This window comes from Diabrotica virgifera, chromosome 10, assembly GCF_917563875.1.
Source record: "Diabrotica virgifera virgifera chromosome 10, PGI_DIABVI_V3a".
NCBI lineage: Eukaryota > Metazoa > Arthropoda > Insecta > Coleoptera > Chrysomelidae > Diabrotica > Diabrotica virgifera.
Window position 1 is genome coordinate 5,731,243 of NC_065452.1, and position 13,447 is coordinate 5,744,689.

A 13,447-nucleotide genomic window follows, 5' to 3' on the forward strand; every position below is an offset into this window, starting at 1 on the left:
AATAATGGTCATTATGATGTGAGTATGAGGGATACGACATACGATATGAGCCGCATAGCGGCGAATGTCATATAGAAAATGAGCATGATAATGGCAATTAAATGCCAGTAGTATAGATGATTTTTCTACCACCAATTACAATAAAAAAATATATTCACATTATACAAAATATATTTTGTAACACAAACAAATTAAGTAGTTATGTGATTAAATTAATTTGATATTTTGAATATTACAAATATTAAAATGAATATAATATGACTAAATGAATGATTTTGTTGATACATTTTATATTTTAAATATTACAATTAATAAAATGAATTTGGGATGACATTTTCAGTATCCCGTCTTTAGACATTTACTTAAAAAGATTTAATCTTGAAATTGGTCAGTGTGTTTTTAAATATTGTGAACTGCAGTAATTGCAGTTTATTCTCATTAAATATGGTAGATAATATACAAATGCCGTAAAATAATACTTTTAGAACTACATTAATAAAATAAAAATCGCCAATACTTACAACGTTGATGAACACTTAAATTATAACTGTTATGAAATTCCAACAAATATGATGTACTATTAGTGATATTCGAAGCATCTGCTCCACTAAATAGTGAATATCTTGAAGCAAACTTGTTAACATCGATGTTATCCAAAATATACCTTAAAAAACAATTTGTTAAACTCAATTAAATCTGGAATCCTAATCGCATAAAATCAACAATACTGGAATCCAGAGTGCTAAACATTTTCGCAAATAAGTTGCAATTATCATATTTAGCTAAATAATTTATCATTGGTTGTCGTTAGCTTATCAGCTTATCATTAGTTTAGAAGGTCACTTTAGGATTACTATTTTTTGTTAGTTTAGTATTGCCCCTAATCAACAGCCAGGCTGTTCTAACTAGTCTAAAGAATAAAACCTTGCGAGAGTTGAATAAGACACGTGAAGAACAATGGTGGAGCTCGAACTGAAAAGAATTGCAGTCGTTTACTTTCATTTTAACAGCTCTTCAACTCATCGAAAACAATATTTAAAGGACGAGAATTAAATAGGCACGATCACCGAAAAGATTTTTCTTCTTCGTCAAGTTTAATCTACTATAGTAGGTTGGAAATCATCATAACTATTCGGATCCTGTTGTTCTAAATAGTTCTACACTACTGCAACTAAACCATTCCATCAGGTACTTCAGCTAGGTTATACTTCGTCTTCCCATATTTCGCTTTCTTCGAACTTTGCAGTGCATAATAGACCGAAAAGATATACGCTTGCTCAATTGAAAGTCATCTTTGGTCAGGTTAGTCTTAGAAACAATTGTAATCACTCAACTGACGTTGTGATATATATATATTTATATATACGTATTTAAATATATACAGATATATGCAAATATATACAAGTATATACAAATATATACAAATATATGCAAATATATACAAATATATACAAATATATACAAATATATACAAATATATACAAATATATATAAATATATACGAATATATACAAATATATACAAATATAACTTAGTTATGTTTGTAAACGTCACACTGATCAGTTCCTCTCATTTGTATTTAACTGCTGTTTTAATTATTGTGACTTAAAAATGGCGTTTGTTGTTATAGTCGATTCGCTTATCTGAGACACAACTGTCTACACTACAATCTAACGCGTTTTCGGTCAGAAGGAGAAATACAAAATGCCGCAAAAGAAACAATGGGATATACGCCTTAATTGTAGTGGTGATTATTTGTAGATATATAGAGTGTCCAGATATTCTCCCAGTAAACGAAGACCGGAGATCCTTCAGATAATTTTAAGATAATTTAACCCAATTCACCTAGTCCGAAAATGCTTCCTACGGAAGCTAGAGCTCTTTAAAGATGTCTTGGAATTAGTTTTTCTTAGATATCTCCAGAACGCTTCTATTTATAAAAACTAAAACTGGTATGCCCATTTATCTTTAAGAGATAAATCGATTCCAAAAATTACGAATTTCTACTGCCGGTCATAGGCGCCCGTTTTGGGTAGAGCAACGGTTATTTTATCGCATACCTTTTTTATCTTTAACTTCTAAGCATTTCAGAAGGAGCATTCGCGTCAATAAAAATAAAACAAAAGTTATGGTCATGGGGGAAAAGGAAGAAGAAGAAAAGATAAACATAAAAATAGGAGAAGTAAATATAGAACAAGCACGAACATTACAATACTTAGGAGTAGAATTAGAAGAAAACGGAAGACAGGAAACAGAAATTAATAATAGAATTCAAAAAACAATGAACCTATATCATGCAATGAGCAATAAATTCATAAATAAAAAAGAAATAACACGAAAAACAAAAATTAATGTGTTCAAGTCAATATATAGACATGTATTAACCTTTGGTTGCGAGTCATGGGTACTAACAGAACGACAAAAGAGTAAAATACAGGCAGTAGAACTGAAATACCTTAGACGAGTTCGAGGAGTTACCAAAAGAGATAGACTACGGAACACTCAAAAAAGAGAAGATTTGAAAATCGAGTCAACGTTAGAGTTTATAGAGATAAGGCAACTCAGTTGGTGGGGTCATCTTCAGAGAATGGATCAGACAAAACCAGTGAAATAAATTTGGCAGGCAAAAACGCAAAGAATAAAGAAGAAAGGTAGACCACGACAAACATGGGCTAGAACACTAGGCAAAATAATCGAGAAAAGGGGAAGAACGTGGATAGAAGCAAGGACGCTGGCTAGAAATAAAAAGTTTGTACATAATATAAATGTATAGCAGTTATTAGTTAAATTTAAGATTAAGTGGTTTTTGTATTGTATTATGATGTAACAGAATGTAATGTATTGTCGCCTTACACCACTATGTGGTAAAAAGGCTTTTTGAAAATATATGGATTCTTAAATCGTGAGGTATTTTAGTACTAAAAGGTACTCTTATTTTAAGTCGGTAGGGAAGGATGCACCGTTTTCTAGAAAAATCGGTTTGAAATTTTTTCGTTTTTTGAATTTGAAAAAAACTTGTTCAGAACAAACCGTGTATTTTACCGACTTAAAGCGAGAGTTACTTTTAGTACTAGAATACCTCATAATTTAATCATCAAGTATCAAAAATGCTTAAAAATTAAATACAAAAAGTATTGCAATAAAATAATCGTTGACCCAAAACAGACGCATATGAACGGTACTAGAATTTCGCAATTGAAGAAATCGATTTATCTCTGGAAGAGATACTAAATAAACATACCAAGTTTCGTTTTTCTAAATAGTTTTTTTTTTGAAAAAAATTTTTTTAATTCTTCGAATGAAAAATTTTTAAATCGATTTATCTAGAAAACGGTCCATTCTACCGACTTAAAGCAAGAGTACCTTTTAGTACTATAATACCTCACAATTTAATACTCGAGTGTCAGGAATGCTTAGGAGTTAAAGACAAAACAGTTATGTGATAGAATAACCGTTGACCTACACAAAACGGACGCCTATGACCGGTATTGGATATTCGCAATTGATGGAATCGATTTATCTCTGGAAGGTAAGTAAGCGTACCAGTTTTCGATTTTATAAATATAAGCGTTCTGGAGATACTTAAGAAAACTTATTACAAGACGCCATCTTTAAAGACCTCTAGCTCCCTTAGGAAGCATTTTCGGACTAGGTAAATTGGGTTAAATTGTCTTAGAATTATCTGAGGAATCTCTGGTCTTCGTTTGTCGGGAAAGTTTCTGGACACCCTGTATTTGCCAAAAAGTTTTTCTAACCTACGATGTGTTTCTATTGAACAAGCCTATTGGTCAATATTGGGTCAATTTGGGACATGAAGTGTATATCAGTAAAAAACCGCAAGGCAAAAGTTAACTTTATTAACGATTATTCACAGTTCAAATTAAAAAAAAAAATTTAACGAATCAGCTTCGATATCGAGTAAGTAGCCACAATGTGGAATTTCCTACTAAATTGTTGCTTTTAAAAGAAAAATAATCTAAAATTTTTCTGTTGCTACAATTGAATAAGATAATCTGAAAATATATTTTTTTAATATTAATAATCATAATGATAACAAAAATCACAATATTCACAAACAAAATAAAACATCGCTTATCCACAATTGTTGCACATGTTTTGTTCAAAATTACGCATTCAATTCAACGCGTTTAATACAATTTGTGAATAATGGATTGGAAAGTGAGTGAAGTGGATCCCTACCGTAAATCAAAACTACACCCACTCCTACTATATCCTTAGATAACTTAGATCCTACTCCTTCCCCCTACATCATTTACCTCCTACTCCCATTGCGTCAATAACTTCACCGAAACTCCAAAGCATCTTACTCTGCCTGATAGATATGCTAAATATTTTCGGTTATATTACACCCACAAGATCAATAGCCCAATTTAAATCCGTCATATACAGGAACGCAAATTAATTACACTGCATGCATATTTATTATAATACTTACGTATGGAATAACATTGTATCTTTATTTTAAACAAGCTAAAAATGCGAGCATTATCATAACGAAAACTTTGTTTATATACGTATTTAAATTCATAATATAGAAAATTGTTATTACGAAAAGCTGTTTAGAATTAAAAATTATGTTTTAATGTGCAAGTATATCATTCTAATTTATATGTTGTGAACTATAAAGATACTTTACTCGAAATTCATATTTTTTTACATACCTTGTATAAAATTAATAAAATTTGATTCATGATGGTTGCATCATAAATCTTAGACCAAGAAGAGATTTTTATGAAGAATAACTTTTCTTCGTCAAATTAAAAATACAAGAGTTATAAATGAAAATGATGTTGGTATCCATAATTTGAGAAAATTCGTCAAATATTTTTTTCCATTAGAAGTAGTATACAGTGTGTTTCATTGGGAATCGGAAATACTTAAATAATGAATAGAGGTAAATGAGGCGGTTCTAGACATACTGAATTTATTGTCACACCGATTTTTATAACCGAGTTAATGGGTGTTTACCGATTTTGCCCATTTTTTCTGGACCCATATAACTTTAGAACAGCCTTGTATATTTTTTGAGATTTGGTACACATATGTCACATTTAGAACCCAAACCACTTAACTACTAATCACAAGAAAAATCCAGGCCCGGATTAAACATAATTATAAATTCACTGTGACCTTGAAACAACATCCTGTGTATTGAAATTTTCAAAACCCGTTTGCACATTTAAAAGAGCACAAAAAACTAATTTTAATGGTCCGCTTCTATTTTTTGTGAAGAAAATTTAATGACTTTAATTTTGAAATGACTTATGTCAGAATTTTTAAGAACTCAGAACTCCATACTCGATACTCGAACATTCAAAACAAAAATTTTGATATAATTTCAAAATTAATGTCAATAAATTGTCTGCACAAAAAATTGAAGCGAGCAATTAAACTTATTTGTGCTCTTTTCAAATGTGCTAACGAATTTTGAAAATTTCAATATACAGGGTGTTGTTTCAAAGTCACAATTATTTTAATTTTTTTTTGTTAGTCCGGACCTGAATTTTTCTTGTGATTACTAAATGAGCCGTTGCAATCTAGTAAATAAGTATTGATTATTTTTAAAATAAGTATTTGTTCACTAACTTTATTAATTTATTATTAAAAGTTAATAATGCCTGCTTTTTAATCAGAGTTCTTAAAAAATTCAATATACAGTAGAGCGTCGATTATCCGAACGTCGATCAACCTGATCATGGATAAAATAATAAAAAAGTAAGAACTAAAAAAGGATACCAAATGGGAGAAAAACAACTTAAAATAATTTGCTATGCAGACGATACAATACTATTCTCTCAAAGTGAAGATGATTTACAACGTATACTGTTATACTTTACCAATTTAATATAAATGCCAGAAAATTTAACATGTTAATTTCCACAAAAAAGACAAAATGCATGGTTATAGCAACAAATACAATAAGATGTAAATTAGAGTTGGATGGTCAGATAATAGAACAAGTGATACGGCTTAAATATCTAGGCATCACACTATCTAGCTACGCAAGGCTCGAAACAAATGTGGAAGAGCAAGTGAATAGAGTAAACAAAGCAGCAGGTTGCCTAAATGACACAATATGGAGAAATAAAAATATCGGTAAAGAATTTCGCAGAATTTGCAAAACAGTCATAAGACCAATAATGACATACATGGCAGAAATCCGACCTGACACAGACAGGCCAAAAAGATTGCTCGAAACAGTGGAGATCAAAACCCTTCAAAAAATCGATGGCAAGACTCTATGGGACAGAGCTAGAAGTACAGATATACGACGGAGATGCAAGGTGGACAACATTAATAACTGGGTAAGAAACATAAGAGTAGAATGGAATGACCACATAAGCAAAATGACAACAAATAGAGTAGTAAGGACAGCGAGAGACGGTTCCCCAATAGGAAAACAATCAGTCGAAAGACCACGAAAACTTACTAGAGGCACATTGAAAAAACAGACAGAGTCATGTCTATACAAAAAGAAGAAGAAGAAGAAGTAAATGCGTCTATGCATTGCCATCCATTTTTCTATTGTAGACTTTTTCCTGACACCATTCTAAACACTATGCAATTCGATAGGCACTATATTTTAAAATCGATTTATTCCGTTGTTTTTTGTTCTAAATGCCCTGGTGTATGTTGTAGATTTTCTAGCGTAATTTCGTGTTCATTATAGCTATAAAACAAGGGCCGTATAAAGCGAATATTTTATCCTTTGTAGTAGTGATATTACCTATTTGCTGCTTTTAGCGCCCTTTTAATTAAGTTTTAGTTAATTCACTCAAAAAAGTTCCAGGTAGAAAACCGACTAAAATATGTTTAATTATCGTGATGGATCTTCTATACAGTATGATGGAAAAGAATGGAATTGATTAATTATTTCTAAAACAGACGAGCATATTAAGTAAGGCAATGGATGAACTGTTTCATACACTGGAAATAGAAAGCACTAAACAGAAGCAAATGGAGGAAACTGGGGGAAGCCTATGTCCAAAATTGGACGAATTAAAGGGCAAAAAGAATGGACGAACTAAACGTAGACATTAGAATTAATGGTATGATCATAAATAACCTGAGATACGCTGATGATACAGTTCGTTTAGCCGAATCACATGAAGACCTTCAGATACTGCTTAATAAAGTGACCGCGGTAAGTGAAGAATATGGATTATCGCTCAACATAAGCAAGCATAAATATGATAATAACAAAGACAACTCAGGACATTCGTGAGATATATGTAAAGAATCAACCTATCGAAAAAGTAAGAGAATTCAAATACCTAGGTACAACCATGAATGAAAACAATGACAGCTCTCAAGAAATACGAATCAGAATCGAACAGGCCAGAAGCACATTTACAAGAATGAAGAGGCTCCTCTGCTGTCAGGACTTAAACCTTGAGTTAAAAATACCACTGTTAAGGTGCTATGTGCTAGGTGCTATGTGCTAGAACGGAAAGGTGGTGCAAGCTAGTCACGAGTCTGGACATGAAACAAAACATCAGACGTGCCTGGAAGCTGATTCGGAATCTTGGCAACGATCCCGCTACTCCACTCCGGCAGTCAACATGATAGAAGTCACACCCGATCAGATAGCCCATCGTATTCTAATGAACGGTAAGACGACATCAAGAAAGAACAAGGTGAGAGCTCAACGGCATATCGACGAAGAAAGAGATGTTCTAGGTACCTTTTTTTGTCTAGAGGAGATGAGAGGCGCGATCCACCAAATAAAAGATAATAAAGCGGCTGGCCTGGACGACATACGAACAGAACAAATAAAGAACTTTGGACTAAAAACCGTAGAGTGACTCGAAAAATGATGAATTGCTGCATCCGTACATTACAAATCCCCAAAATCTGGAGGAAAGCTAGAGTGGTAGCGCTCTTAAAACCAGGGAAGGATCCAGCGGATACAAAGAGTTTTAGACCTGTCTCTCTTTTGTGCCACCTTTTCAAGGCATTTGAAAGAATGATACTGAACCGGATCGCTGAATATGTGGAGACTAAAATTATTCCAGAACAAGCAGGATTCAGACCCGGAAAGTGCTGCTGTAGTCAAATTCTTAATCTCACTCAACATATTGAAGATGGTTTTGAACGGAAAGAAATAACAGGAGTAGCGTTCATAGACCTAACTGCCGCCTATGACACAGTTAACCATCAACGGCTACTCGCAAAACTCTAGGAAACTATAAAGGATTTCCGACTAACAAGGTTAGTGAAATGTCTCATCCAGAATAGACGCTTCTACGTAACGCTCCAGTCCAAGAACAGTCGGTAGAGGTACCAAAAAATTGGGCATCACAGGGAAGTGTCCTCGCGCCGATTCTATACAACATATACACTAACGACCAACCCATACACCAACAAACAAGGCAATTTATTTACGCTGATGATACAGCTGTGGCAGCTCAGGGAAGAAACTTCAATAAAGTCGAAGTGAAACTGACAGATGCCATGAGAGGCTTAGCTCTATACTACGATGGAGGTGCCTCTGGAGGTGGAATGGCGTGGTCAGATGCTAGAACACAACGAGACGCCAAAATACCTTGGCGTCCGTCTGGATAGAACTCTGTCTTACCGATACCACTGTCAAGATGTTAAGAAGAAAGTAAGTGCCAGAAGTAATATCATCCCCAAGCTATGCACAACCACACACTCTCCGAACTTGTGCCTTAGCATTATGTGTTTCGGCCGCGGAGTTTGGAGCACCAGTATGGGCAAACTCTGCTCACGCAAAGAACGTCGACGCGGCTCTAAATGAAACGGTTCGTATAATATCGGGTTGCCTGAAACCGACACCTATCGAAGAAGTATACCCCATAGCTGGGATTGCTTCACCACCTATCAGGAGGAAGGTCACGTCAGAGGTAGAACGAAAAAAGCAGGAGACGGACCGAAGACACCCCTTATATGACCACCAAACTCAGCCAAGCAGACTAAGATCTCGGAAAAGCTTCCTGAAAACATCAAGATCCATCCCCGAAGCGCCAGAGAGGCGCCGAATACACCTATGGCAAGCGTCAGCTACCTCGACACATTTTCCTGCCTCAGAGGAAATGGCTGCTGGACACAATTTACCGTATCCGACTTGGAAAGTGCTAAACAGACTAAGAACCGGCGTTTCACGTTGTGCTAGTAAACTGAAAAAATGGGGATACCAGGAGGAAGATATCTGCGACTGTGGCGCGGTTCAGACCAGCCGGCATCTACTATCATGCACAAAGATGAGAGAGACCTGCACAGAAGAAGAGTTAATTTTAGCAAATGACAGGGCCATCTATGTGGCTAACCATTGGAAATACAGAATTTGAAGTTGATGGTGTTCCGGACACGGAAAGTAAGTAAGTAATGTGCTATCCGTATTACACTACGGGGTGAAACCGTGGACACTGAAGAAAATGGAAAATTGATGTGAGAAGACTGGAGGCATTCGAGATGTGGATGTAACGAAGAATACTGAAGATCTCATGGGCAGATAGAATAACCAACGTAGAGGTAATGAGACGTATGCATAAGGAAAAAAGTACTTCTAACAATTAAGAGAAGAAAACTGAGATATATGGGACATGTGATGAGAGGACATAAATACCTAATACTCCAGGTCATCATGAAAGGAAAAATCCAGGGACAAAGATTCATAGGAAGGAGACGTAACTCATGGCTGAAGAACCTTAGGGAATGGTTTGGATGTAGTAACAACGAATTATTTAGAGCCGCGGTCTCAAAAGTAAAAATCGCCCTGATGATTGCTAACCTTCTAAGCGGAGACGGCACCTAGAGAAGAAAACAGACGACTTTAAAAAATAGTTTTTAAAGAATAGAAGCAAAAAATTTTTCTAATAAAATTGATTTTACATTGAATCAATTTAGAAAGTGTTTTAATATTTTTTTAAAAAGTCATCTGTTTCTGAAATAATGAATGTATTCTATACCTCTTCATCATACTTAAGTAAGTATATAATTTTGGTTAACTGTAGAAATAAATATTCCCATAGTTATATAATAAATAATACATCGTTGCAAAAGAGATTAGAAGACCTTTCAAATGAGGTGTCCCGTGACCTTGGTATGTACTTAAAAAATTGTCGATTACGTCATTACGTTAACACTGATGATGTAATGCCCAAAACATATAAAGCAATTGATGGCCATTCAAAAATTAAACTAGACGTATTTTAAGTTTTTTTAAATTATCTGTTTCTGAAATAATTAATTTATTCCATACTTTTGCATCATACTGTATGTCACCATGGTCCTTATTTTCACCATTTGTATTACACAAATAAATAAATTAAATAGTATATTATGCAACGAGCATTTAATGATGGTCATTATGATGTGAGTATGACGGATACGAAACGAGCCGCGTAACGGCTAGTTTAGTCTAGAATATGAGCTTTATAATGATAATTAAATGCAAGTTGAATACATGATTTTTTTCTATGACTACTCACAATCAAAAATATTTTCAAATTTATTAATTTTGTAACGCAAACAAATTAAGTAGGTTTATGGTTAAATTCATTGTTTTGTTGATGCATGTATATTCTTAAATTACAATTATTAAAATGAATTTGAGGATAAATTTTTAATATCCCTATCGTCTTCAGACATTTTCTTCAAAGGATTTAATTTTTAGATTAGTCAATTTGTTTACATATTGTGAGTTGTCAAAGCGTATGCATTTGACTTGACGTTGGTCACTACGCATGTGCCATTTTCATAGTGAATGTCATCTGGCGATACCATTGGTTGAAAATATGTATCATAATGGAAATATGTATCATAATCAAGTTCATTATAATACAGGTAAGTAGTGAAATCATAATAATTATTGATATATTAAAGTATGAGAGTAGAAAAACATATAAAGCTTATTTTCAGCATTGTTGATTTTTATGAGTAGATTTGTGTTCAAGTCACTTACGATAATATAGGTTGAATTGTTCTGTATTCCCAATTTGGATCTATAAAAATTAGTAGATCAGTACGGACCCGTTCTATCCCAGAATCCAATTGAGGACATTGGAGATCGACATTCAGTCGTGCTAAAAATAATAATTAATAATTTAAATAGGCATTAGACAACCTAAACTTAAAATAGATATAGTATAACCAAATCTAAGGAGAATTGGGCCGATTTCTCATATCGAGTTCAACTCAAGTTTAACCTGAACTTTTAGTGAACTACAGTTAAAATCAAAATCGTCTTTCTCAATTCCCGTTCAAACGATTTTGGTGGTTTAAACTGTGTTCACTCTAAGCGAAAAAACAGACGAACCACATTGCAGTGCTACTCTGTGGCAGTGTTGCCAATCGGCGGATAATTATCCGATTTGCGTACCTTTTTGAGAGTTGTCGTATCTTCTTCGTATCTTTAAATAAATCGGATATTTGCGGATATTTTTCAGTGTATCTACCATCGATTAAAACTTTCTAATCCATATATTCCCAACACTAACAACACATTAATTTTGTTTGGTTCCACCCAAATTTTTATAAATAGCCTATACTGGATGAATGTTAGTGACATCCGATACTTTTCATCTTTTGACAAAAGGGACATGTGCCGATTCTTTTGTTTAGAATTTAAATTCACAAGTGCATCCACTTAAGGCATACTAATCCAATTCAAATTTCAAAAACCGTCTGCCGTCCGATGTTATTTATGAGATTTTAGTGTTTAGTCTTTAAACTTATGAAAACTAATTCACGCACGATTTTGTTTTATTTTCATTTTATGTAGTGCAGTGCTTAAGTAAACGTCTCGTCTGTTGAAATAAGTTTTGGTTTGTGAAAATACTTTTTTATAATGGATAAATGGTTAATAAAAAACGTTAAGATGGGTAAGGTACTATGCAGAAAAGAACTTACGTCACTTTTCTGCACACTACTGTCAGTTATTCTGTGAGAAAATAGTAAGTTTGTTAACATAAAATTGTGCATAAAAATGAATTTGGAAGAGTGGTTGTAGAAAAATCTACTTATTTGAAACTAGTAATATCTAGATATCTACTAATGAACTCAAAAATCCTTCAAATTTTTTGCCTATAAAAATAATTTAGTCGGGCATTAACGTTGAATGCACCATGGGTATTATGGATAATAACTGATACCTTAATAACTACATTTCTATTGTCGAATACATTTCTATTGTTTCAGTTGTAATAATTCTTTGTTGTTAAAAGAGTGTAGGCGCAAAATTTCGGACCAATAATCTTTAAACGTATTCATTTTTTTCGAATCCTGATAAAACTAATAAATATTTTTTTAAAATTTGAACGCTGAATGAAAGATTACATTATTACCGAGGGCTGAAAGTCGCTTAGAATAAACAAAATGTTTCTTTTGAATGAGATATTTGAAATTAAAAATCACACTCAATATTCTCTTTTCCTTTTACCCCTGTAACATATTTGAATAAAAATTATAGAAGTCTTCAGGGACTTTCGGCCCTCGGTAATAATGTAATCTTTCATTCTGCGTTTAAATTTTTAAATAATACTTATTACCTTTCTCAGGACTCGAAAAAATAATGCATTTTAAAAGCATTGCCCAGAAATTTTGCGCCTATGCAATTAATGTAGCTGTAGTTTATTTTGTATTGATTTATTTATTATTTATTTTTCCAGTACCTAGTTTTAGGTAGTTATTACGTTTTAATAAAATAATATTTAAAAGTGTTTGTTTTTACTTAAATAATTATAATAAATTAATATAACGATCCAAATAATGAAATATTTAGATTTATTTATTTATTTGAATTTAACACTTACGATAATACAAAATACGAATAATATAATAATAGTAAATAAATAGTATTTACATACATGAATTAGGTAATAATCAGCTAGGATACGAGATTTTCATCTATAAACGAGAATATTTAAACTGTGAAATAGAGAATCCAGTAGATCAAAGGGCCGGTTGTTCGAACGCTAATCAGAAATGGAATCAACTGATCATTATCAAATATTTAATTACTGTCAATGTCAACTTTGATTGGGTTGCTGAAAACATAATTGATTACAATTATGAGATTAATTGATTAATCAATCAATTATGTTAATTATCATAATGATAATTGATTACAATCAACTGATTGGCGTACGAACAACGGATTTTGTTATTTGATGGTTGTTAAGGGGACTAAAAGGATAATATTGGCAACATTGATTTTAATAACAGAAATATTTTTAACCTAGCGTACCTTTCCGTGACAAATCGGATATTTTTCTAGCGATCATCGGATAATCTAGAGAAATGCGATTGGCAACACTGCTCTGTGAATCCACAGAGTGGTTAGTCTGTTTTTGCGCTAAACATTGAAATTCAAGCGTTCATGAACCCAGTTCACATGATGTCAGAGATTACGCATGCGTAGTATTATTTCAATTTGACATGAAACGCTCTCATAAAATACGTC

At 33.1% G+C, this 13,447-nt stretch overlaps 1 protein-coding gene across 1 annotated transcript in view; it reads right to left on the reverse strand.

Annotated features, from left to right (window-relative positions):
* Positions 1 to 13,447, reverse strand: part of LOC114343434 (uncharacterized) — a 94,000-nt gene that overhangs the window by 28,651 nt on the left and 51,902 nt on the right. Inside the window, exons 6-7 of the mRNA XM_028294258.2 lie at positions 10,949 to 11,069; positions 522 to 664 (exon numbers count right to left, since the gene is read on the reverse strand). Coding sequence (XP_028150059.1) covers positions 522 to 664; positions 10,949 to 11,069 — 264 coding nt within the window. The remainder of the gene's footprint in view (positions 1 to 521; positions 665 to 10,948; positions 11,070 to 13,447) is intronic.